The following is a 24,440-nucleotide window of genomic DNA, read 5'->3' as shown; positions in this document are numbered from 1 at the left end:
GCGCTCTGTCTGTTTTCATTTCCAGCGCTTGGTGTTTGTCCTCCCGTGACACGGCGACGACGTGCGCTGATATTTGCCTTTTCAAAACGTTCCCCCAAGTGGCATCCTGTCAATCACATCTTGCTCTTTTTACCCCCCCCCCCCCCCCCCCCCCACCGCCTCCTCTCCAACATTTGCTCATCCATAGTGGACATAAATGCATCACAACCCGTCTAAGGAAGGGAAGATGAAATTTAAACATGCCGTCATGTGACCAATTAATTCGCCCAAGTTGTCGTGCGTTCAAACAATAGTCGGATGAAGAAAGCAAAAAAAAAAAAAAAAAGACTTTGCTTGGATGTTGCTCTTCCTTGCGTCGTCTTTATCTGTCAGCAGACGTCTGACACTTTCAGGCCCGCAAAGCCTCTTGGGAGTCGACGTCGTTGTCTGCCACGGTTGCCATGACGACCCCCCCCTTTTCCCCTCACACGTTGCGCGACTTTAACACTTTTTGTCTGCGCACTTATGGAAAATCAACTTGATTCCGCTACTACTTTCTTTTATCTGGCTCATTATTTGAGCAAAAATATTGGGACACAGCTCAAATCATCTGCATCTCAACGTCTCCTCTTAGGAGCAAGCCATAGATCACCAAGGCTGCGATCGGTATTGATCAACAGAGCTGAGCGTGCGCGTTCATATATTGTCACTCGTTGATTTGAATTGCCCTTCAACTGACTTTTGCACACTAAATAAGACAGACAAGGAACATGTGAGCGTCAAGGTTAATTCCAGCCTGAAAAAGATGAAAGTGCTACTCGGCTGCATAGTGTTAATTATTGATCAGTCGGCGTGATGAGTCATCATCTTAACGATCATCGTCTCGTTAACGTTTTTGGGACTTTTTCAGCAAAGATTTTCTGCCGCAATTCTGTTGCCGACCTGCATGTTCGCACATACGCACATGCATATGCTAATGAGGGAAACACACACGCACACACACCAATGTGTCTTGCGGGTTTTTGGGGGCGGCAGCGTAGAGGAGGCGTGACACCCCAGATGGTCGGCAGTGTGGACCAAGGTCGTTTATACGCACACACACACTGTGTCAATTAAGTCCATTTTGAGCCTTTTGAGTGGCGGCCATTTTGTACACTGCTGGAGCGCCGGGTGGCAAACAAAAATGATTGACAGCTCCTGACGACTCAATTGTACTTCTTCCCTCACTCTCCATTTTTTCTTCTTCCCCACCATTAAGGCTCATGTAGGCTCTGTATCTCTCTCTGCTGAACTCCTTCAATATTTCTTGATGTTTTGGGTGTCTTTTTGTCCTTCTTAGGTTTTCTCTCTCAGGCCATGTTTGGTTTTATGACGCAAATGCACAGGTTGCAAAGTCATCGAAAAGATGACTTGTTTGTAGATTTTTCCACAATGCTTTTTACAGCCAGCATATTGAAATGGAGTCATCCATTTGCTCCATGGCAACGCAGCAAAACCATTAAAGTAAAGAAAAAGAAAATTGCATGAAATTGCTTCCTTGTGCAATAATTGATCAATGATGTAATGCGGTCGGTCGAAAGCAGAATAGAATGTTCAAGCGTTGACTTTAGGCTGAAAGCCATTTAGGGACAAGTGTGTCAATCAGCCATCCAGTCATAAGAAATTGAACTCGTATTACCAAATGTGAAGGCCAAAAATATCATTTGATGTCAACAATTGTTGTTTTTCAGGCGTTCGCCGACCTTCCGAAGTGGACAAGAGCAACCACAGCGTCCACTACACGCTGCTGATCGCCTGCGTCCTGGTGGCCTTTGTGCTGGGCGCCTTCCTGTCGGGCTTTTTGGTGTCCTGCTATTGCAACCGGGCCGGGCACAAGACCCGGAAGCTCCCCAAGGACCCCGAGGTCCAGATCCCGCACGCGCTGTCCCTCCGCAGCCTGGCCAAACTCAACGGCCTCCTGGAGGGCGGCGCCGGCAAGGAGGACAAGCTGGAGACGTCCTCCCCGAAGATCTACAGTTCTTTGTTCTCCAAGGAGGCGCCCAGGAGGAGCGCCCACCACGGCATGTCCGTGGGGGACCTGGTGCTGCCCCACCACCATCACCACCACCTGCGCTCGTCCTCGGAGCTCTCCGGTTTGCCCACGCCGGACTCCACGCCCGAGCTGCCCATCAAGAGCATGAAGGCCTTCCGGAACCAGTGGGAGAAGAACCACAACTGCAACAACGCTTCGCGCTCGCCTTCGGCCCACGTGTTCCCTTACGGGGCGTCGCGTCTCCCCGACGAGCGGAAAGTCTACAACGCCGAGCGGCTCCTGCCGCAACACCCTGGCTACGTCCACAAGGTGATGGAAGTCACCTCGTTGGACGAGCTGCTCAAACACATCCACGATGGGGGTGGCGCCAAGACGCCGCAGCTCGTCAGCCCGGCGGCGGGACATCATATCGGTGGGCCGGCGGCGGGGCACCTGGCCTACGCTGGCCGCGTCCAGCCCCATATCCCAGAAACGGAGTCGGCGCCATACTATAGCTCGTCCACGCTGCCCCGCGACAGCCTGACCCGCCGCATGGACGTCCCTCCGGACCCGCCGCCTCCGCCGCACACGTCTACGCTGGAGCGTCGCCAGTCCTCGTCCCAAAGGCATTCCTTCATGGGCGCTGGCGGGGCAGCTCTCCCGCGCCATCACAGCTTCAGCCAGCGCATGAGCGCTGCCGCCGGCCACCAGCCGCCACCCCTCCTGGCGCGCATGAACTCCACAGGAAGCTGCGAGGGTCACTTCCCCCTCCTGCCTCCCGGGTACTTGGCGCGCTACAACGCCGCCCAGCAGGACGGCCCTCTCAGGGGCGGCAACGGCGACATTCGAAGGGGGGCCCCCTTAAAACCCGACGCCCCGCCCAAGCCGCTCTTTATTCCCGCCTCCTCGCCCGTCAGCCCGCACGCCAACTTCAACTACTGACACTGTTTGGGACACGGACCGATGCCTCAAGTTGACGTGGGAAATTATCTTTGTACCATATTGGTATTGTTCTGTTCGACGCGACATTGACCGACCTTTCATCGCTACGCAGCGCAGCGCAGAGCAGCTGATGGCCTCCTCCGTGCGCGACAGTAACGCCGCAACTACATCATCGACAATGACACCCACCTCTAAATGAATGACAACGACGACATTGACTCAATTTACTAACTATATCAACAAGCTCGACTGTCCACGTCGACGTGAGCAAATACACGGCAACGCAACACTGACAGTGACGCAAAGGTTGCACAAAGTCGCGGTAAAGACTTGAAGCGCTGCCATGCTTGGTTCTCGTTTTCTTTGCGATGTCATTGTGTTTGATAACCAGAATGTGTTTATATTATGCATGTGTGTGTGTGTGTGTGCGTGTGCGTGTGTGCGAGCATGTGTATACTGTATGTGTGTAGAGCCACATACAGTATATGCTATCTGCAGTATATATAAATAATATATATATATTAATGTGTGTCAAGTTGTGATGACAAATTAGCAAGAAAGTAACTTTTGTCTTTTGCCTTATTATACTCAGACTACCCCCCCCCCCTTCCTCCCCCTCCAAGAAACTAAACCACAGCCAAAAACTGTCAAATACATTTGGGGATTTTCACTAAGATATTCCTGAAATGACTTTACTGCATCACAGAATCTTGACTTGAGTGTCGTTAGGCCACAGTTTTTTTTTTTTTCTGTTTTTGCATCAAGATTCAATTTTTTTTGAAGCCCACCTTTTTAGGGCCACAGCAAGACCAGTCTGCTGAAGCGGATGACTCGCTGGCGCCTTTTTTTTTCTTCTTCTTTAACGTTTGATTGTTGTTCATATGGACATTTCTCCAGTGGGAACATTTTGGACCGCCTGAGGCCGACATTCCCGTACAAACTGCAACAACAACAATGGGGAGAGCTGCACTTCTTATTGACACACTTTGTGGCTAATGCTTGTAAATAAAATCATACTGACGACACAAACGTGCCTGCCTTATTATATACTCATGGCAGCACGGATCATTAGAGGATAATGGATTCATTTTCTTTTTTTCAATGATTTTTTTTTTCCCCATACAAATTGATTGTTGGGTGTAGACTGACACCTTGTGGTTGTATGGTTGTAGTGCAAGAAGTCCCCTTTTTTTTTTTTTTTTTACTTTATTGGACAAACACGCCCATCCATCCATTTTCAACGCCCCATATCCAGTTCAGGGTCGTCAACAACTTGGGAAAAAAAACTTGAGTTTACAAATTTTGCAACTATAACGATCGCCTCTAGTAAATACAAATATAATACAAAAATAATAGAACGGAGAAAAAAAATGAAAACAAATTTATGGTACAACACGAAAGTTGACATAAATGCATTTAAATTGGCGAAAACCTCCATTCAGAGCATTTATTTTTGCATGACCCCCAAAAGTGAGAAATGCGTCCCATTTTAAAGGGCTGAAAAAGACCCTGCAGTCCTCCTTGAGGCCACCAGAGGGAGACACAGTACAAAACTTCCACGGGCGTACTCACTTAAGGGGAACCCCCCACACATACGTAACACGTATTGTGACCATTATACATTCCAAACTTCAACGACACATTGAAGACGAACAAAAGGCAGACTGTTTGAGGTGTCTTAGATGTCAAAGACATCTCAAACACATTAATGATAAATGATTTTTTAAAAAAAAAATCATCCAAATATATTGTGACATTACAAAGACAACGTGTCTTGATCTCATTTATTTGTCCTGCCAATGCAAGACAAATTATTCAAAGGAAAAACGCACAAATAATTTTGCGTGCGTTGCGCAAGGGCCGCACCCCTCCCTCATTGACTTGCGCCACATCACCTTGCTGGAGGATTGCCATGGCAACAGGTTGCCCATAGCGACGGGGTACCGCTCCATTGCCGCCAGACAACCGGCACGCGCGGGCTGGCGGGCGCGCGCAAAGTGATACGCGCGCGCCAGGGTGAGGTCCGCGTGCGAAGACACTCAGACACGGTGGAGACAGCGGAGCCCAGCCCAGCTCGCGCGGACTCGGGGATCGAACCGGCAGCAGCCGTGGTGGCGCCGGCATGATGGCGGGCTGACGTGACGACAACAAACAAGAAAACAAGATTGGGAACAGGTCAGTGACACGCACACTTGACTCTTGATGGGAGAGTGACATGAGGACAAGGAAGGGTATTTGCTTTTCCTTAGCTTTATAAATATTTTTTAGGATTGTTTCAATTGATCATGAGCAAAATTTCTCCACTTTAGCACATTTTCTCCAACAGCTTTATGACCGTTTGATGAGATACATGTTATGCTTTTTGTGTTAATTTAATTATATTTCCATTACCTGTATTTTTTAATTTATTTATATTATTTGGATTCAATTTGAATTGTATTTTAAGATGTATTCGATTTTTCTTATATTTCTATATGTTTATATTTGCTCTAATTTCAACATATTTTCCATTTTATCTGAAATATTTGTTCTCGTCCCATTATTTTTAATCCTAATAATTGCATGCGTTTATTCTAGTTCCATTGTTTTAAATCCTAATAATTGCATTCTTTTATGAATCATAATTTGATTGATTTTTAAATTCCGTATATAAATGGATTTTAACTTTTTTTCTATGATCTAATATGTTTATTCCATTATTGTGTTTTGTTCACATGTACGTTTAGGATGCTGCCGCCATCCGGAATTGCCAGAATGATTCCATCTCAAAGAATTCACTTCACGCTAACACTGCATGACTGTCAAAAAGTCTCGTTAGTCGTCAGTGACCTTTAATTGATTGACCGAAAAGATTTGTGTGTTTTGCAGGTGACTGGCCGCCACCCCTGTGTGCCCCCTCCTCCTCCTCCTCCTCTCCGTGTTCCGTGCGTGGTTACCGAGCGCCGGCCACAGCGCTGGAGCCGCGACGCTCCAGCATGGACGTGCCCAGGATGGCCGAGGGCCTATTCAGCAGCACGCTGTCGTCGTCCGGCGGCGGCCACCAGGCGGCGTCACTGGAGCAGAAGGTGGCCTTCATCTTCGTGCTGCTACTCTTCATCTTCCTGGCGCTCCTCATCGTGCGCTGCTTCCGCATCCTGCTGGACCCCTACCGCAGCATGCCCTCGTCCAACTGGACCGACCACACTGAGAAGGACACCTTCGACTATCGCATTGTCTAAGCCGGGGGTTCTCAAACTTTCGGGGTCCAGCCGAGAGAGAGATTTCCAAGAGATTTGACTCCAAATCTTAGCGCCCTACGAAATGACGTGCGAATTGCATTGAAGCCTAGTAAAAAAAAATCCTTAAATCTAATTATTTTTTCAGGATTCAAAGTTTAAAATTTTAAATGAGAATTATAATAATAATAATCTTTCAAAAATGAAACTATTTTATTCCAATGTAACATTATAATATTATATTAGTCCAAGTTTAATGATTTTCAGCCAGTGAATTTCAAAGATACAAATTTTATTTATTTTTCTATATGTATTATATGCTGTAAAACACACCTTAACAAAACTATACTCTAAATTCCAGAAAAACTTTATTCCCGTCACCGTCAATTACTCGCCACTATTCACAGCGAGGCTCAAATTCACCTTCTCAAAATAACATATTAAAAAAATCTATTGCTTCTGGACCCCCCCGGTTTGAGAACCACTGGTGTCGCCTTGAAAATGGCTTCCCTGAGTGGACACCCCCCCATCCTCCTCCCTCGTCCTCCATTTGTGGACTACCTCGTTCCGCCTTCTTGTGTGTGGACGTCTTAACAGGGTCAAACAGAGTTTACATGCCAGCGTCTTTGCTAGATTTAGACAATCAGTGTTGTTCCGCCCATCCGAGTAGTCGACCTCCTCCAAGGCTTCTTCACGCCTTCTTCTTCTTCTTCTTGGAGCGCTCCCTTTAACGTAAACCCTTTGAACATTGGCGGTGGCCATGTCGGACCCAAAGTTGAGAGTGAGTGCTGTACCGTGTGCCTCCACATGTTGTCCCGTGTGGTTTTCGTCACGTGACGTGCGTGTTCCTCAAGCAGGGTCACTGCCGGCACTTGGTAGGTGGACGGCGGCAATGTCGGTTGTCTCCGTCCTCCCGCCAAAGCCTTCGCCAAATGACGCCATGGCCTCTCCGCCATCTGTGCGCCTTACAGCAGAGGTGGGGGACGCCAGTCACATGACTTGACTCCAGTCGAGTTTTACGACTCGGCTAAAACTTGCCATTCATGAGACTTGACTTGGCTTGGATTTGAACTGTTGAGTTCAGTTGAGGGATTTGGGATTTTACATTTGGCGATTGTGAAAAAGCAAAAGGTACGAGACAAAAAAAAAGACATCTTACTTCATCGACCACTATAAAAGTAAGCTAGGTTCTCTGACAGTTTAGCTTACTGATCGACTTGACTCAAGTCAGACTAAAAATCGCCCATTTTTGGGACTTGGTGCTTGTTTGGCTAAAATGGATGATTGCCTGTTTACATTTGAAAATCTAAATTTTCTTAAATTGGTTAGCAAGTCTGTCTCCTGGTTCTGAGGTTCCTGGTTTGAATCTCGCCTTGGGCCTTGCTGTGTGGCGTTTTCAGCTTTATTCAAGACTCTAAATTGTTCTTCAGTGTGACTGGGAATAATTTGTGCCCCTACGGCGCCCCCTTTAGCTCCGCCTGTGTCTGTACCTTGTGACCAAACAAGATTCATGACTTGACATGACTCATCTGGACTTGAGACTCGCTTGAAACTTGAACGTTTAGAGCCGCACAGATGTGACTTCCTCCCACCTCTGCCTTCTAGTGTAGATTGTTTACAGACTTTCCTTCCCGCTGATGTCATTAAAAGAGAGACACTGCCCTTGCCCGCTCGCACCCCCTCCTCCCTCGTCTCACTTCCTGCTGCCACAGGAAGTGGACCGCTTGAGCCTTTCTGGCGCCGTTCTCGTTCTGCTGTTGCTTGAAACCAGAAGTCGCACAAGCTTCTCTCTTTGGCTTGGTGGTGTGCATGTCTCTGGCCTCTCCGTGCATGTTTTCTGTCAATATGGGAGGGAGCCTTTGCGCTCCTTAAAAAGCCTTCGTGCTCCTGAAGGAGCCTTTTTTTTTGGGGGGGGGGGGATTAAAAGGTCAGATTACTCTGCGTCCTTTTTTTCTCTAATTTGTTTGATGCTGTTTGGCTACCAAGACAGCTGAGGCGTCATGTACTTCGTTAGAGCCAAATGACAAATGGATTCCTCGGAGCCATCCGGCAGGCTCCGAGGAGGCGGCGGCGGCGGCAGCGGCGGCCTTCTGGGAGACCTGAAAACATTTCAATTTCACCTTATCAGCTGCCGCCAGCGCGCACCCGCTGAGGGCTCGATTGCTTCTTTTGTGAAGCCAGACACATTTTCGTACACACACACATTCTCATGCGCACACACAGCCATGGACACATACGCAAACAAACATACTCAAATATAAGCACACACATACACAAAGTGGCCATAGGCTGTTTTTTTTTGCGGTCCAGCAGAGCATCACACAGAATCACAAGAACATTCGCTCGGGCATGATGTGAGCGTGCATGCGCGTGCCGGCGTGCCACCGCAGGGAAGCGGATCACAGAATTTGACACAAGCGTTCATCTTCTTACGTAACGTCAACTTTGAAGAACGGAAAATAAGCCGCTTGACGACGGACCTGTCATGGCCTCCATCCTCGTGCCGACGCTCGGTGCGCTTTGATATGCTAATGAGAATCTTATTTGACGCTAAAAACTCCCAATATTGTTGTTGCCACATATCAGAGGAACAAAAATGCACAGTGAGGAAGGACTATACAGTCAGCGATATCATCACAAGCCGTGAGACGATTCCACACGCGGGCAAGAAGAAGCACATGACCACATCGTCTTCTATTTCCTGTCACAATCGACATGTGCCATTGATTACCAGGAAGGCAAAGCGAGAAAGGACGGCGATGATCAGGACGTCACATCTGCACGAGCAGGTCACCTTGGACCGGAGCCAAGCTGATGGTGAGATGTTTCGCAAACAGCTGACAACACGCACATACACACAAATGTGCTTATATAATAAGATAAATAAGAAGGTAGTTTATATCATGAGATGAAAAATGATGTAAGCTCAACCTCCCACAGAAGAGCAACATGTTCCTCTGATGGTTGTGTATCCATGGCAACCAGCCACACTTGTGCTGCCTTGCAACACTCACGTTGCACTAATATCGTTTGTTATCATAAAACCCACACATGAACATCCACATGACTTTTTCGCCAACGCTAGTTGGATTAAAATAGCCTTACTATACATTATCATTATAAAAAATGCCGTACTATACATGGTCATTTTAAAAAAATATATATATAAGCCTTACCATATATGGTCTTTTTTTTTCTTTAAAAAATGTGTGTTGTAAAAATGCCTTACTAATATAAATGAAACATGAATACATTATAAATGAATTATAAATGAAATATTGCGATATGAAAGGGATGTGAAAAACGTGCTGTTTGTTTGCGATGTTACTGTGAGGTGAATACATAAACGTCAGCGTGACAGCAAGAAGATGAAGTAACCATGGCAACAGCCCTCAGAAACATCACTGCAGTGACTCTACTGTCTTCCTCTCCTCCTCATCTTCAGTCTGATGAGTTGGCTCATTATGAAAAGTCATTTGGTGTGTCTAACTTTCCTCTGTCATGTTTTTCTTTCTCCCTCCATCTTGTTTGCTGTCATCCTGCCTTCTTCCTCCTCCTCAGTTTGTGTTCGTGTGTGTGTGTTACGCGCGCCTACCTGTGGCTCCATCAGCATCCTGAGCCGTGGTCGCCATGGTGACGTTCGCCACTGAGTCGGCCTCGCGTTTGCACGAGCACACACCGCCCTCTGCTGGGGAGAAAAAGAAGACAATGTGCAAAAGGTGTTATATTACGAAAATAAGTAGTATTTTGGGAAATTTACTAGAATATGACTTTGGTCACAGATTAAAAATCATAATGTTTCAACTTGGAAAGATAAAAGTTTATTCTGGTATATTAAACCATGATATCGCAACAAAATAAACCTTTTTCAACCAACATTTTATGGTGACATGAATTTTTTCCTTGTAAAATTGTTCAAAACGTTTTACTCCCACAAATGTGTACGTTTATTTTCCTCATCGAACCAGGAAGCAAGATTGTTGAAAGCATCAAACGTCACACTTGCTAAGGTCAAGGTCCAGAACGTGAGAAAACGCCAGTGGTGATATCGACTACATTTCCCATAATTCCAAGCTCTTCGGCTGTCTACGTGACGTCGTCGCACTTCCCGTTCAAGCGTGGACAGCTCCATGACACAGTTGTTTGGGGAAAGGAACCGACCGAGTGCGTCTTCGTGAGCCGCCTGCCTCCGCCACTACAAGCCGACATCGAGTGACATCCTCGCGGGCTAGAGGGCATCGCTAACCGCCGCCATGGAGGCGGTTCCCCGCATGCCAATGATATGGCTCGATCTGAAGGAAGCGGGAGACTTCCAGTTCAACTCGGCCGTCAGGCAGGTGAGCTGGGCGGGGACGTGGAGCGACGATTGGCGGGGGGAGCCAGTGCCCTCAAAGTGGCCGTAAACAAAACAGCTTTGACCGGATCCGAGGCGGAGTTTGTCCTGCTAAACATCCAGGAGAAGTTACCAGAAGGCCCAACTGTTCAGCCTGCCTTTTTGTTTGCAGTCGTTAGCTCCGTGTTAGCTAAGCTAACTAAGCCGTTGATGTAAATAGCTGGCAGCTAACGAAAACGCTAAGATGGCTGATAAGACACAAGTGGACCAGAACGGGGCCCAGCTGGACCGTCTCGAGCTGGCCGACTTGGGTCACTGTGATATGAAGTTTCTCCACGAATATCGGTTATTGGACCTGCTCAAAAAGTCCCTCTCGTAAACAACGAGTGTTGCAAAATATGGGCCGCCATGGGCTCCACTATAGCAAAACTTTTATGTCTTTTGTCTCCCTCCATAGGTCTTTAACTTTGATTGCTTCCTCGTTTTTCATAAGCAGGTCAAAGACGTTATCATCACAAAACCATAAATCTCATGAGTCCTACTCGTGTGACGTCAGAGCTCATTCGCTGTGCACAAGAAAGTTCCCGAATTTCATTTGAAAGTGATTCATCGTTTTTCTTCAATCATTGCCAATGCTATTTATTGAAAGGCATTTTAATAATAATTTAAAAAAAACTTCCACAATATGAAATATAACCTAATATGTGACTTTGTGCTATAAAGGTTAGGAAACACTGTATGCCTTAGCCCTTTGTGAAACGTTCTATAATGTGTTGTCAAATGTCCGCCATACATTATGCGTGCTGTTCTCAATTGCTTTAAACATGTTGAAATGTTCCAGTCTTGTATGGTGTGTGCCAGAATCATTTGTGATGTGTTTGAGGTCTGTCTCAAAGCTTTGCAGCAAAGATTGGGATCATAAGAAAATCAAGTGCGAAGATTTCAAAAAAGTGCTAATCACGTATTTTAAGAGCTGGCATTTGTCTGCCATCTTCCAGTACATCTTGAAGAACTACAACGAGAATCCCGACAACTACAACGAGCAGCTGAAGAAACTGGAGACGTTGCGGCAGGTGGGGTGCAAGTCACATGATGTGACCATAACTGGAAGGACCACCTGAAATGTGTTCATGCGTTCGTCAGAGCGCCGTGAACGTGACCAGAGACTTTGAGGGATGCAGCACCTTGAGGAAGTACTTTGGTCAGCTTCATTACCTCCAGAGTCGCGTTCCCATGGCAACAGGACAGGAGGCGGCTGTGGCCATTTCATGGTATGTGTGTCACATGATGTCGTTTTTTTTTTCCCTTGAGACAACAACTGAGTCTGCAAAGTCAATACAACAACAGTTGAGTCACTGATAAAGAATTTGTGTGTGTGTGTGCAGGACTGAGATCTTCTCTGGTAAAACAGTGACCCATGAAGATATCAGCTATGAGCAAGCGTGTATTCTCTACAATCTTGGTGAGATGAAAAATGTCACTTTATTGTTTTTAACTACATTCAGGACATCACAAAAATCCCAAGAGCCATTAAGCCCAAGTAAATTGAAATATTAGAAAAACAAATCTCACCTGTGTTGACTTGTAGGCGCTCTGCATTCCATGTTGGGGGCCATGGACAACCGCGTGTCTGAGGAGGTATGACGCAAATAAACACACTTCAACCAACACACACAACTTCTCACACTTTGTGCTTCCAGGGGATGAAGGTGTCATGCACACACTTCCAATGCGCAGCAGGAGCCTTCTCCTACCTGAGTGACCATTTCAGTCACAACTTCAGCGTAGACATGAGCCACCAGATCCTTAACCTCAACATCAACCTCATGCTGGTAGGAGACAAGCAAGCACGCACACACACACACGCAGGTCACAACAACTGACCTGTATGCGTGTGTTTCAGGGTCAGGCTCAGGAGTGTCTTCTGGAGAAATCCATGCTGGACAACAGGAAGAGCTTTCTGGTGGCTCGCATCAGTGCTCAGGTGGGCGTTTCTCCCATCAATCATTCCAGTTATGACATCACGGCGCTACTAAGCGCGTACGCTGCGACGCCTACCCAGGTGGTGGATTACTACAAAGAGGCCTGCAGAGCTCTGGAGAACTCTGAGACGGCCTCCATGCTGGGAAAGATTCAGAAGGACTGGAAGAAGCTGGTCCAGATGAAGATCTACTACTTTGCTTCAATCGCTCACGTGAGTGTGAAATTTTCACATCAGTGTGTGCGTGCCACACCCCAATCTTCACCCGCACCACACTTTCTCCTCAACAGTTCCACATGGGCAAACAATCGGAGGAGCAGCAAAAGTTTGGCGAGCAGGTATGCACGTACAACAGGTTGCTAGCCGTGACTGCGTGGTGTTTGAGTGCGTCTTTGTGTTTGTGTGCAGCTGGCATACCTTCAATGCGCTTTGGACAAACTGTCTGAGGCAATCAAGTTGGCCAAGGTACAGAATTTCTCCGCGCAGCATCACACTGGTGATGGTGGTGGGTGGTCTTACCTTACAAAGCATCTTTTTGTATCCAGGGTCAGCCTGACAGTGTGCAGGAGGCCTTGCATTTCACCATGGATGTCCTTGGTGGCAAGTAAGGAAGACTACCCCCCCCCCCCCCCCCCCCCCAAACTTCTTGAGTCCCCCACCACAGTTGACTTGAATTGAATGGCCTATTTGTAGATACAACTCTGCCAAAAAGGACAATGACTTCATCTATCACGAGATCATTCCTTCTCATGAATCGTTGACAATCGTCAAAGGTATCAAGGAAGCTTCTTAAAATCCCAAATCTGATTTATCTGGGTAGTTTAAGAAGATATTGTGCCCTGATGTGTGCAGGCGCCCCTCTGGTCAAAGCTCTACCTGTCAACCCTACGGACCCGAGTGTCACCGGACCGGACCTCTTCGCCAAGCTGGTGCCGATGGCAGCCCACGAAGCCGCCTCCCTCTACAGGTGCGCACCTGTGCTCTTAGCCCGTTGGCCTGTTAGCACGTTAGCTGCCACTCAACGTTTGTGTTTACAGCGAGGAGAAAGCCAAAATGCTGAGAGACATCATGGCCAAGATCGAAAGCAAGAATGACACACTGGAGTGAGCCGAGTGCACATGTATAAAGGGGGGAGAACGCTAATTGCTAAGCTAACAGCTCTTTTCCCTTCCCTGCAGGCAGTTCATGGACTCCTTGGGGGTGGAGGCTGAGTCTGTAGACAACCTGGAAATGTACAGCCACATTCCGCCCGTCCTGATGGAGAAGTGCGCAGCTCTTAGTGTGCGACCTGACACCGTCAAGAGTCTTGTCCAGTCCATGCAAGGTCCGTGGCGCGGCTCTCAATCTGGGGTCCAGGGGAACCCGAGCGTTTGCAAACCTTTGCCGTAAAAGCCGAACCTCTGTTCTACGCTTCAGTCCTCTCGGGCATCTTCACCGAAGTTGAATCGTCCCTGCGAGAGATCCGAGACGTTCTGGAATCCGATGAGGCCGGCGAACGGACTCTCCCCGAATCCGTTGCCCCGGGCGAGGTCCACCCGGCGGACCACGCTCAAGTTCTAGCAGAGTTCCAAAGGGACCTGGAGAAATACATGGAGGCCCACGAGAAGGCCAGCTTCACCAACACTGAGCTCCACCGGGCCATGAATCTGCACATCAGCAACCTACGTCTGCTGGGCGGACCACTGGAGACCCTGAGAGATACCCTGCCCCGCCCACAACTTAGCGAAGGTAAAAATAGGCATGAGGGACCGTTTGAAATTCTGTCTGACCGACACGGTGCTCTGTTGAGCAGAGGACATGGCCGGGCTGCAGTGCATGAAGCGGATCTTGGGGAAGGTTCAGGAAATGAAGGACCAGAGAGTCAATTTGGAGAAACAACTGCGGGAGCTCATTGAACAGGATGACATCACTTCCACCCTGGTCACCACCGAGAAAGCCGACACTAGGGTATGTCGTTTTAGGGGGAATGTCTGAACTCGAACCAGAGCTCCAGACCTCAGAAACTTTGTACACACTTTGTACTTTCAGGACGTGTTTGAGGAGCAGCTGAAGAAGTACGAGCCGGTGAAGGTCTACATTGAGCAGAATCTGGCAGCCCAAGAGAACATCCTGAAGGCTCTGACCGAGACCTACGTTCAGTACGCATCGGTCCGCAAGAGCCTGAGCGAGACGGAGCAGCAGTTGACCAGCACGGTCCAGGGCCTGGTGGGCTCCTACGAGGCCTACGAGGACCTGATGAAGAAGTCGCAGGAGGGAAAGGAGTTCTACGACGACTTGGAAGCCAAAGCGTCACATCTGTTGGAGGGAGTAAAGACTTTGTGTCAGAGCAGGATGGAGGAAAGGCAGCACTTCCTTGACAGGTAGGTTTTCTTGATGTTTACAACTTGCGTCAGCATATCCTTACCTCTGCTCTCCTTGTCACCACAAGCCACAAGAAGCCTCCAGCGAGACCTACAGCAGCAAAGCCTTCCTTGAAGCCAAAATCTCAAGACGAAGACTCCTCCAGTCTGGAGGATCCAGAGTTAGCCCAAATTAATGCCGCTATCTTGGCCTTATCAGAAGACAAGCCAGAGGAGCTTCGCAGCCTCCCACCAGACATTCCTTCTCATCCCACCTCTGCGCTTCATCAGCCGCGTCCAGAAGCGTTCCTCCCTCCGGGTGCCAGCAGCGGCGGCTCATTGCCTTGGCCCGGCGGTCCCTCAGCTGCTGGGCATCCTCGATTCCCGGCCCATCTCCCGTCACCGGAACTTCTGGCTCGGATCGCGCATTTCCCAACATCTGGCACCTTGCCAGTACCAGGACCTTTGGCATGCAGACCTATTCCTCACATGGCCCCCCAGATGCCCCCACAACAGGCGGCTTACAGGCCTCAAGTCCCTCAAGTTGGTCATGCCCCAGTCCGCCCTTCAACCACAACTGTGGACACCATTCAGACACCCATACCCAGCTACACTCCGACGCCTCACTACCCTGTCCCACCCTCAGTTTCTCCTGCTTACACGGGGTCCCCTATCCCACCTTCAGTTTCTACTGGCTACACGGCCTCCCCCATCCCACCCTCAGTTGCCCCACAGATGGGTGCAACTGCCTACCCCCAATGTGGGCCTCAAATGACACAACAGAAGCAGTTGCCGAATCAGTACCCACTCCCCATGGGCCAACCCTTGTCCTCAGGCTACCAAACTGGACCGAGATCACTCCCTACCCCTCACCCTCAACTGCAGGCCTACCCACATGGATACATGCAGGCGGGAGCCCCTCCTCACCTTGGCCCCCCTTCCCAGCCAGGAGCACAGTTTGGGGCCCCACCACAGTCGGTGGCTCTTTCGCAGCTTGGCCACCGTCCGCAGCTTGTCCGCCCACCACAGTTTGGCGGCCCTCCTCAGCCTGGCCCCCCTCCACAGCTTGGCGCCCCTCTGAGGCCTGCCACTCCTCTGCATCCTGCCGCCTCACCACCACAGTACCCACAAGTGTTCCCAGGTCCGAGGCAATCGCAGCAAAACGGCTACTCGGCTCCCCCTCAGATGCCCCATGGCTACCAAGCCCCTCAGAACTACGCCCCCCAGCAGCACCCTCAGCTGATACCAGGCCCCATGCCAACTCGGGGCCCCATGCCTGCTCAAAATGCTCCTCTCCAACTCCCCCCAACATCTCAGACTGTACCGCCTGTTTCTCAAGCTTACCTTCCGCACCAACACCTCCCAATGCATCCCGGCGGCGCCCAGCAACTTGGACCCCATCCACAAATGACAAGTGGCCCCGCGGGGCCGATGCCTCCTAGCAGCCAGACAGTCCATCCCCAACATCACCCACAGATGCCTTCTGCTTCACAACCTCATCTGCTTCCCGGTGCTCAGGTCCACCATCCTAGGGCTCCCATGGGCCACATGCCCCCCGTCTCCATTGCACCGCAGCAGCAGCACCCCCACCCCGGACATCCTCCCATTCCAAACATGGCTCAGCCGCCCATGACCATGTCCAGTCACACCCATGTCCAAGGCCACCAAACTGGGAGTGTTTGCTTTCCCGGAGGGGCCCCCATGATCCCTCAACAGCCTCTGGCAATGCAGTCGGTCGGCCCCCAACAGCCTCAGCCCTCTCTTGGCGTGGCCCACTCACAGCCTTCTATGTACCCATCAGGTCCAGGAGCTAACGTGCCCACAAGTGCCCCACTGACATCACCTGCTCTTGGCCCACATGGTCTACATCCTCACATGGCCCCCCAGCACATACTCCACCCCTCTCCTGGAGGTCCTCCCATTGGACAACCAGCTCATACTCCCTCCCAATCGCCTGCACAATCTACATCCCCCACACCTCCTCTGCTTCTGACACCCCAGCAGAGACCCAGTGTTTCCCCCAATATGGGGAGCACACTTCCGCCAACTCTTCCGGCTCCCTCGGCTGTCTCTCCTCCATCTGCTGCTCTGTTCCAGCTTCAGAACTCCAGCAGCCACGACCTCCTATCCTCCAGTCCTGAGAGCCAACTGGGAGGCACAAAATCCCCCACCAATGTCCTCCAGCCCACGAAAGCAGACCCACAAGAAGGGGAGCGTCGCAAGAAAGACTCCCAGGGAGTTCTTCTGATCCAAGGCGATCCGTACGAATCTCCAGAGCTCGTCGCCCGCCTCCACACCGAATTGGACGATTTTCGAGCACAGGCCGAGTCACTGGAGGAGCCTTCGAGCGGTGAGAAGGGGATGTCAGTGCTGGACGTGTACTGGAAAGATCTCCAGGAGCAGCAGGAGAGGGACGCCCGGCAGCTGTCGATCGCCATCGCCCGCTGCTACACCATGAAGAACCGGCACCAGGATGTCATGCCCTACGATCTCAACCGTGTGCTGCTCAAGTCGGGCAAAGACGATTACATCAACGCCAGCTACATCAAAGACCTGTCGCCATTTTGCCCGCAAATCATTGCCACGCAGGCGCCGCTCACCGGCACCGCCGCCGACTTCTGGTTAATGGTCTACGAGCAGAAGGTCTCCTTGGTGGTCATGCTGGTGTCGGAGCAGGAAATGGACAAGGTACGGCAATTGCATTGACCGTCTTGTGGATTCCAAGAAACTATGTTGATGTGAAGGTTTAGTGAAAAGTTGAGAGACTTTTGTAAACTAAGAGAAAAAGGTTTGTGATGGAGTTATTTCTGCCCCGCTAGGGAAAAGTGGTGCGCTACTTCCCGACGGAGCGCGGCCAGCAGATGTCTCATGGTCCCATCAAGCTCAGCCTGACCACACACAAGACCACGGCCACCCATGTGGAGCGCATGATCAGCCTGCAGTACAATGAGCAGAGCCTGAAGCGCACCGTGGTCCACCTGCAGTTTACTTCATGGCCAGAGCTGTACGAGCGCTCGCTTCCATTCCTGCCTTGTTTGATGTTTATATTTCTACGACATGTGTTCCTTTTGTGTCCACCAGGGGGCTTCCTGAAAGCATGAGCAATCTGCTGCACTTCGTTCGGGAGGTCCATGGACACTACCTGCACCAGAGACCCATGCACATGCCCGTGGTGGTCCACTGTAGGTAAGACTACAAATCCATTACAGATGAGTCGTGAGTAAGGTTGTCATAGATAACGAAACCACTATTACTAAAATAAAACGTAAAAATGCATTGTGCCAATGTTGATGAGGAAGGGTAGTGCTGGTATTGCAACACTCCTTGTGGATATCCTAAATAGAACTCGTTCTGTGCCATAGCTCTGGCGTGGGTCGCACCGGGGCCTTCTGTCTGCTGTATGCGGCGCTGAAGGAACTGGAGGCGGGGAACGGGATTGCCGACCTGCGGACCCTCGTCATGAAGATGCGGCAGCAGAGAAAGAACATGCTGCAGGAGAAGGTTTGACGTCATCACAAAAAGGTTGCCGCCGCCGCCGGTGTACCTCACGCGACTCATTCGTGTCGTCCCGCGCAGCTGCACCTCAAGTTCTGCTACGAGGCTGTATCGTGGCACGCGGAGCAGATCTTGCTACAGCACGGTGTCTCCGTGGTCAACTTCAGCAAGAACGCCGCCGCGACCAATTCCAAGGTAATCGCACTTACACATTCAAACAAGCCAACGCATGCAGTTTACACAGAGATGTTTGTTTGGGTCTATTCCACAGAGAAGTTTCTAGTCCGAAGAGAAGGTACTTGTCCCGAGTGAAGGTTCTAGTCGTAAGAGAATAATCTTGTCCCAAATGAAGGTTCGAGTGCTGAGGTAGTTCTTGACCAGAGAGAAGATTCTACACCCGAGAGAAAGTACTCAAGTCCCAAGGGAAGGTCCTAGTTCTGACAGAAGCTACTATTCTAGGTGCTAATTTAGAGAGAATAGTTTCATCCTAAGAGAAGGCTGTAATCCAGAGGGAAAGTTGTAAATACCAAAGATTGGTTTACTCCTGTGTGGAAGGTTGTAATCCTGGGGAAGGGTCTGAGTCAAGAGAGAGAGAGAGAGAGAGAGAGAGAGAGAGAGTTAAGTGCCAATACAATGATCTAGTCCCAAGGGAGCGTTCTATTGTAAAAAATGTTTCAGTCCAGGGAGAAAATACTAGTCCTTAGATAAGGCGAGAGTCCCAAGAGAACTATAACAGTCTCAAGGGAAAGCACTATTGCCATGAAGAAGTTCTTTTTCAAAAGAAGGTTGTCAAGCGAGAAGACTCTAGTCGTCAGGGTACGCTCTGGTCCAACTGCAATAGTTGCTACCGTCACTTCCTGGTCTTGTTTGCAGTCGTATTCCCGCCAGGAGTCCCAGCAGGACTTGGTTCTGGGTGCTGACATGTCTATCAGCTCCATCCAGGCCACCATCGCCAAGCTCAGTGTACCACCCCCGGGTGACCTGGTCTCAGGGGACCTGATCCTTGATGATGATGATCCACCCCTCTCTCTTTCGCCACCCATCCACTTACCAAATGACCCCAGCCCCTCTCTGGAACTTGTTACTTTCCCGAGGTCACCCCCTGCCTGCTCAGAGTCACCCCCTGCCTGCTCAGAGTCGCCCCCTGCCGCTCTCTCCCCTACGGCGCCTAACGGCCTGGTTGCGGCATCACCGCCACCCGAGACGCCAGCCACCCCGCCGCCAACCTCTTCTTTGGAGCTGCTGGCCTCGCTGGCACCTGAGGCCTTCTCCATGGAGGGTGGCGGCGGTGGGGGGACCAAACGTGTGACCAAGCAGAGCTTCCTGCAGCCAGTGGAAGGCCAGGGGCTCCATGGTACCAGGAGCGTCGAAAGCACCGACCCCCTCAGCGGTTTAGACCCCCTCTGGAGCCTCAACAAAACCTAAAGCAAATAACTAAAAACATCTCAGCATGCATCACTATCCACTTGGTGACCAATCAACCAATTTATGTTTGTAAATATTTTAATGTTTCACTAATTGTCAACAATTAAACAAACTGAGTTAGATATCATGCCGCATCAAACCTACTTAAAAATTGCGTACCTAGTCTTAAGAGAGAATCATTTATGTCGGACCAGAGGGATGAGGTGGGCAGAGTTTCGGCCGCTTGTTTTTTGAAGCAATTTTTGAGCACAACGAAGCAGGTCGCACGTATAGCTTTTGTATTTTGCAAGTATAACACAGTAAACACACCTGTGCTTTTGATCTGAGTACGACTTTGTTGCACTCTTGGATTTCGCTAGCGCTATTTAAGTTGCACTTGAGCAAGTAAATAAAGAAATCACATTGTATTATCAGTGTTAGTGATGTGCATTCCTGTTCTTTTAAGTGAACTGAATCTTTGGAATCAGTTCACTCAATATTTTTTTCTCTATATTAAAACATCCCGTGGAAATAGCCCATATACATGAAACAATACACAACCACCCCCCTATATATGTGTATATAGTGGTTGTGTGAACGATGGGTTCAAAAGAACGAATGTTTTCAGTGAATGAAAAGATCTAAAGATCTTTGAAGCCATGACGGAAAAACTTGTTTGGACCCGTTTAAAAATCATTGATTTGATATGACTCAAGAATTGTAATGGTGTGGTGTTTCTTAACAACCGAATTGAAAATGAGTCCACGGGAGCACTGCAACGGCCGCAGACCTTTTGCAAGAGCAGTTCATTTTAGGATGAACTATCGATACAAATATTTTCATTTGCTTGAAGGCAATAGCGTTAACCACTCGACCAGAGCCTGCTCGGAAACAAAAGGAGATTTGGTCGTATTGATAGGGTTATCCATCCGAACATGTTCGGTGTTCAAAGTTTCAACGGATAGTCAGTCCGAAGCAACCCTTTCCACAGTAGTCACCATGACAGGCGACCACCCGGTGGCGTCAGTGTGCCGAGCGCCGCTGGACGATCAGGAGAAGAAGATTAGAATCGACGGATGTGACGTCAGGGCTTTAGGTCAATTGAAGACAGGTGTGCTCGCTCAAGGGGAGTGATCGTATGCAGGTGCCACCGAACGGTTTCTCAAGTAAGCTAGCACGCTAGCAAATGTTTGTCGCGACGGACGCCGTGTTTGTTGCACGATTTCCGCGCTCAAGGGGAGTTCTCAAATGCAGGTGCCACCGAGCGCGTAGCATTTTCTCAGGTAAGAGAGCAAATGTTAGTCGTTTCTTGCCGTCTCTCACGACGGACGCCATGTTTGTTTGTCGGAGGATTTTCACACGGCGACTGTAGGCGTCGAAGTTAACTGGAGAGCGCAAGGAGAGTTTTCACATCGGCCCCAAAATGTGTGCTTTGTTGCCTTTTCTCACAAGCCTTTTTTATTTTGTTTGTCGCGGGATTGTCGTACTCTCGTGACTCGGCTACGTCACGTCCACCGCGACGGTGGGCCTGGAGGTAAATTGTATGCCGCAGGCAATTTAGCCCGTGAGCAAATGTTTGCAGTTTCTTACGATGCCATTTAGTATTTCTTGCAGGATAGGGAGTGTTTGAGGTTTGGGCACGGCACGCCACAATCGACTTTGCGTCGCGTCGTTGCGCGTTTTGATGGTGTTTTAAATGTCTTTCGCGTTTTTGTTGTTGTTTTTTTTTTAATGCTGGCCAGCATTTCTTTCATTCGTTTGTTTGTAGAAGGTTCGTAAATGACGCCGCCGATAAGCGCGTGTTTGTCTGACTATAGGAAATATTAGTTTGACTCTTGTCAACTAAACATTTTTTTTAAATAATTTTATATTATGCGTGTGCCATTTCCGTGTTATGCAAACTGATAAATGTAACGAATTGTCCAAATCAGAGCAAATCCATTCAAAGATGTCGCCCGCCCGCCCGCTCTCGTTCCGTTACGCAACAAACATTTGCGCAGGTTATTTTCTCCCGTTTTGGACGCCGCCGACCTGGATCATCTATCTGTCCAATGTGAGGTGAGTTGTAGATGATGAAATTAAAATATGAATTATAATTCTCATAATTTACTACAATGTCATGATTGTATATTTTTTCAAATGTAAAACTTTACTTAGAATGTATAAAATGTAAATATGAACTATAATTTTGATCAATGATCATAACTTACTACAATATAATATTTTTTTTCAAATGTAAAACTCCAACTATGTGTAATTGTTTGTAAAAAATCATGCCATTGGCACTCTAGTCAATGTCTATTTTTGTTGCAATAATTTGCTTGTCTTTTGTAGCACTAAAAAAGGCCGCCCAGCCAGCATCCTTCCATACAAAGCAAGCAGGAGCCTCTTGAGGAGCCCTTTCAGTGATGCTGAGGACACTGAGGAAGAGGAGTCCTAAATCAGGTGAAAACCTGTTTTTGTCAATTTCAGTTCGATCCGCCCCGGCGACGCTCACCAATAGTAGCTAGCCGCTGTGATCAAGTAAGCAAGTGACCGACAACTTGGGGTGCTCTTTGAGTTTCTAACATTTGTTTCTGTTTCTGCAGATGGCGACCAGGATGTGACACGATGTGATCAGAGGTGAACGGACCGCTGTGGCATCGCTCTGAAGTCGCCGAGTTTTGAGGGAGACCCGCTTCCCTGGAGGCGTCGACCTGCGCAGCTTCAACGTATGAAATGGATTTTTTTTTAAATTTTAAATTACACCAGCGGTGTCCCAATGACTGCTTGAGGGCTGCATACTGAAACAAATTCAGAATTCTTTGACGCAAATTCATTCAATCAATCACGAAATGTTGCCATTAATATTTAGTGCTACGAAGCAGTGTTGTGTTAATCCGTGTGGTGTGTTGATCAAGTTGCCCCGAGGCTGCCATTTGGACACCAATGGTGACGTGTGTGTAGGGCTGCACGTGTATTGGAAAACTGCCATATGGTGGTCTAGGTTATTGACATGCACTTTAAGACAGTAAAGATTTTTTTTTTCATGTCTCAAATGAAACATGTTTTCTTGCCTAACTATTTGTAATGAGTTAAGACGATAAGTCATTGATGTAAGTTAAAGTTAACTCATCTAACTTATCTCATTGCCATCAAATAGTTAACCTCCATCCAAGAATTTTGCACAACTTGCCTCAATGCAGTGATCTGGCCCAATACTGCCATATCATTGATTTTCCAAAATGTTGTGCAGCTCTCATTGAGTGCCAAACGCGCAGCGACGGCAAGCGACCGCGCAGCGACGGCAAGCGACCGCCCAAGCGACGGCAAGCGACCGCCCAAGCGACGGCAAGCGACCGCCCAAGCGACGGCAAGCGACCGCGCAAGCGACCGCCCAAGCGACGGCAAGCGCAAGCGACGGCGCAGCGAGACCTTTGTGCTTGTCTTGCAAGGTGGAAGAGACTATGTATGAAACGAAGAGCCGGTGGACGGAGGCCACCAGACCCGCGATTGGTGAGCGGGTTGCAAAGGAAGGAACCACCCAAAGAAAGCAGTGCCAAGTGTTGAAGAGGAGCCTGATGCATGGCTGGCCAAGGCTGGCCAGAGGCGGTGACATGGCAATCCAATCTGCAAGCGTAGTGGACACACTTGTTGGTTTTAATTTGATTTCCTTATTTTTCTGCCTTTCAGCTGGCAGCGGATGGGGTGAGCGCCAGCCTGCACCGAGACGGACTGGGCTGCACCCACAAGACCAGGGAGGGGGTAGGTAATGAGTACGTTGACAGAAGTGAACCGCATGCAACTGAGTGCTAGTGGAATTTTTCCCCTTGCCAAAACCACCACAATATGTCTGCCTTTCAGGATTGCTGGGGCAGTGAATCGGACGAGTGCCTGCACAGAGAGAGACTGGACAGGACCACGAGACCAGAGGGTAATAATAAAAAACTTTATTTGTCGAGCACCTTTCATACAAGAAATGCAGCTCAAAGCAGTTTACAACCAAGAAAGCAATTATAGTCATTGAATTCTTCATATAGGAACAGACATAAAAAGAGTAATGAGTACGTCCACAGAAGTGAACCGCATGCAACAGAGTGCCGTTTTTCTTTTTGCAGTGGCACGAGGCGGAGGATGAGTCCAAACGTCCAATGCCGGCCGGCCGGGCGGGCAGGAGCCGACTGTCGGCCGACCTTCGCCCGTGATGAGCGGCCGACACGAGACGGACGGGTGCGGATGCGGCGAGGGCAAAGTGCCCAAAGGAGAGTGTGTGGTGTGTGAGGTCTATGTCTGTGGTGTGTGTGTGTTGTGTGTATGTGTGTGTGGTGTATGTGTGTGGTCTGTGTGATGTGTGTGTCTGTGTGGTGTGTGTGTGGTGTGTGGTGTGGTGTGTGGTGTGGTGTGTGGTGTGGTGTGGTGTGTGGTGTGGTGTGTGTGTGGTGTGTGTGTGGTGTGTGTGGTCTATTCCTGTGTGGTCTATGTCTGTGTGTTGTGTGTGTGTGTGTGTGTGTATGGTAGTTTAACTACCGTGTATGGTAGTTTTTTTTTTTTTTTTTTTTCAAAAAAAAAAAGGTAGTTTAACTACCATGTATGGTAGTTTAACTACCGTGTATGGTATTTTTTTTTTTTTCAAAAAAAAAAAAAACGGTAGTTTAACTACCATGTATGGTAGTTTAACTACCGTGTATGGTAGTTTTTTTTTTTTTTTTCCCCCAAAAAAAAACGGTAGTTTAACTACCATGTATGGTAGTTTAACTACCGT

The 24,440-nt window shown here is 48.9% G+C and overlaps 3 protein-coding genes and 1 long non-coding RNA gene across 8 annotated transcripts in view; all 4 read left to right on the top strand.

Moving 5' to 3' along the window:
* The window catches only part of sema6cb (semaphorin 6Cb), a 46,971-nt gene extending 43,010 nt beyond the window's left edge, over window positions 1-3,961 (top strand). For both annotated transcript variants that reach the window (XM_049729312.2, XM_049729311.2), the window contains one exon: window positions 1,710-3,961. In XM_049729312.2, the coding sequence (XP_049585269.1) occupies window positions 1,710-2,932 (1,223 nt within the window). In that variant the 3' untranslated portion in view covers window positions 2,933-3,961. The remainder of the gene's footprint in view (window positions 1-1,709) is intronic.
* Window positions 3,962-4,121: 160 nt separating this feature from the next.
* LOC125974714 (cortexin-3) lies at window positions 4,122-10,025 on the top strand. Its single transcript, XM_049729488.2, has 3 exons — window positions 4,122-5,107; window positions 5,801-8,964; window positions 9,709-10,025. The coding sequence occupies exon 2, from the start codon at window positions 5,908-5,910 to the stop codon at window positions 6,148-6,150; it is 243 nt and encodes an 80-aa protein (XP_049585445.1). The 5' UTR covers window positions 4,122-5,107; window positions 5,801-5,907; the 3' UTR covers window positions 6,151-8,964; window positions 9,709-10,025.
* A 218-nt stretch (window positions 10,026-10,243) lies between these two features.
* On the top strand, window positions 10,244-20,133 carry ptpn23a (protein tyrosine phosphatase, non-receptor type 23, a). Of its 2 annotated transcripts, XM_049729291.2 has the most exons (25): window positions 10,244-10,484; window positions 11,479-11,553; window positions 11,624-11,751; window positions 11,866-11,942; window positions 12,069-12,118; window positions 12,181-12,312; window positions 12,384-12,464; window positions 12,543-12,674; window positions 12,752-12,799; window positions 12,870-12,926; window positions 13,007-13,065; window positions 13,155-13,234; window positions 13,314-13,428; window positions 13,499-13,564; window positions 13,640-13,785; window positions 13,878-14,189; window positions 14,254-14,408; window positions 14,490-14,821; window positions 14,890-17,488; window positions 17,620-17,804; window positions 17,882-17,986; window positions 18,163-18,301; window positions 18,377-18,490; window positions 18,567-18,590; window positions 19,169-19,382. In XM_049729291.2, exons 1-24 carry the CDS (start codon window positions 10,401-10,403, stop codon window positions 18,576-18,578), a joined length of 5,283 nt encoding a protein of 1,760 aa, XP_049585248.1. In that variant the 5' UTR covers window positions 10,244-10,400; the 3' UTR covers window positions 18,579-18,590; window positions 19,169-19,382. The 2 variants fall into 2 exon arrangements, with proteins under 2 accessions (XP_049585248.1, XP_049585246.1); XM_049729289.2 differs by lacking the exon at window positions 18,567-18,590 and having other exon boundaries at window positions 10,245-10,484; window positions 19,169-20,133.
* A 198-nt stretch (window positions 20,134-20,331) lies between these two features.
* On the top strand, window positions 20,332-24,053 carry LOC125974720 (uncharacterized). Of its 3 annotated transcripts, XR_007483703.1 has the most exons (6): window positions 20,332-20,982; window positions 21,700-21,757; window positions 22,034-22,144; window positions 22,288-23,443; window positions 23,543-23,612; window positions 23,797-24,053. It is a non-coding gene; the product is annotated as an uncharacterized lncRNA (long non-coding RNA). The 3 variants fall into 3 exon arrangements; XR_007483702.1 differs by lacking the exon at window positions 21,700-21,757; XR_007483701.1 differs by lacking the exon at window positions 20,332-20,982 and having other exon boundaries at window positions 20,995-21,757.
* The last annotated feature ends 387 nt before the right edge of the window (window positions 24,054-24,440 follow it).

Source organism: Syngnathus scovelli, chromosome 9 (assembly GCF_024217435.2).
Source record: "Syngnathus scovelli strain Florida chromosome 9, RoL_Ssco_1.2, whole genome shotgun sequence".
NCBI classification, from domain to species: domain Eukaryota; kingdom Metazoa; phylum Chordata; class Actinopteri; order Syngnathiformes; family Syngnathidae; genus Syngnathus; species Syngnathus scovelli.
This window is presented reverse-complemented; position numbering and strand designations above follow the sequence as displayed.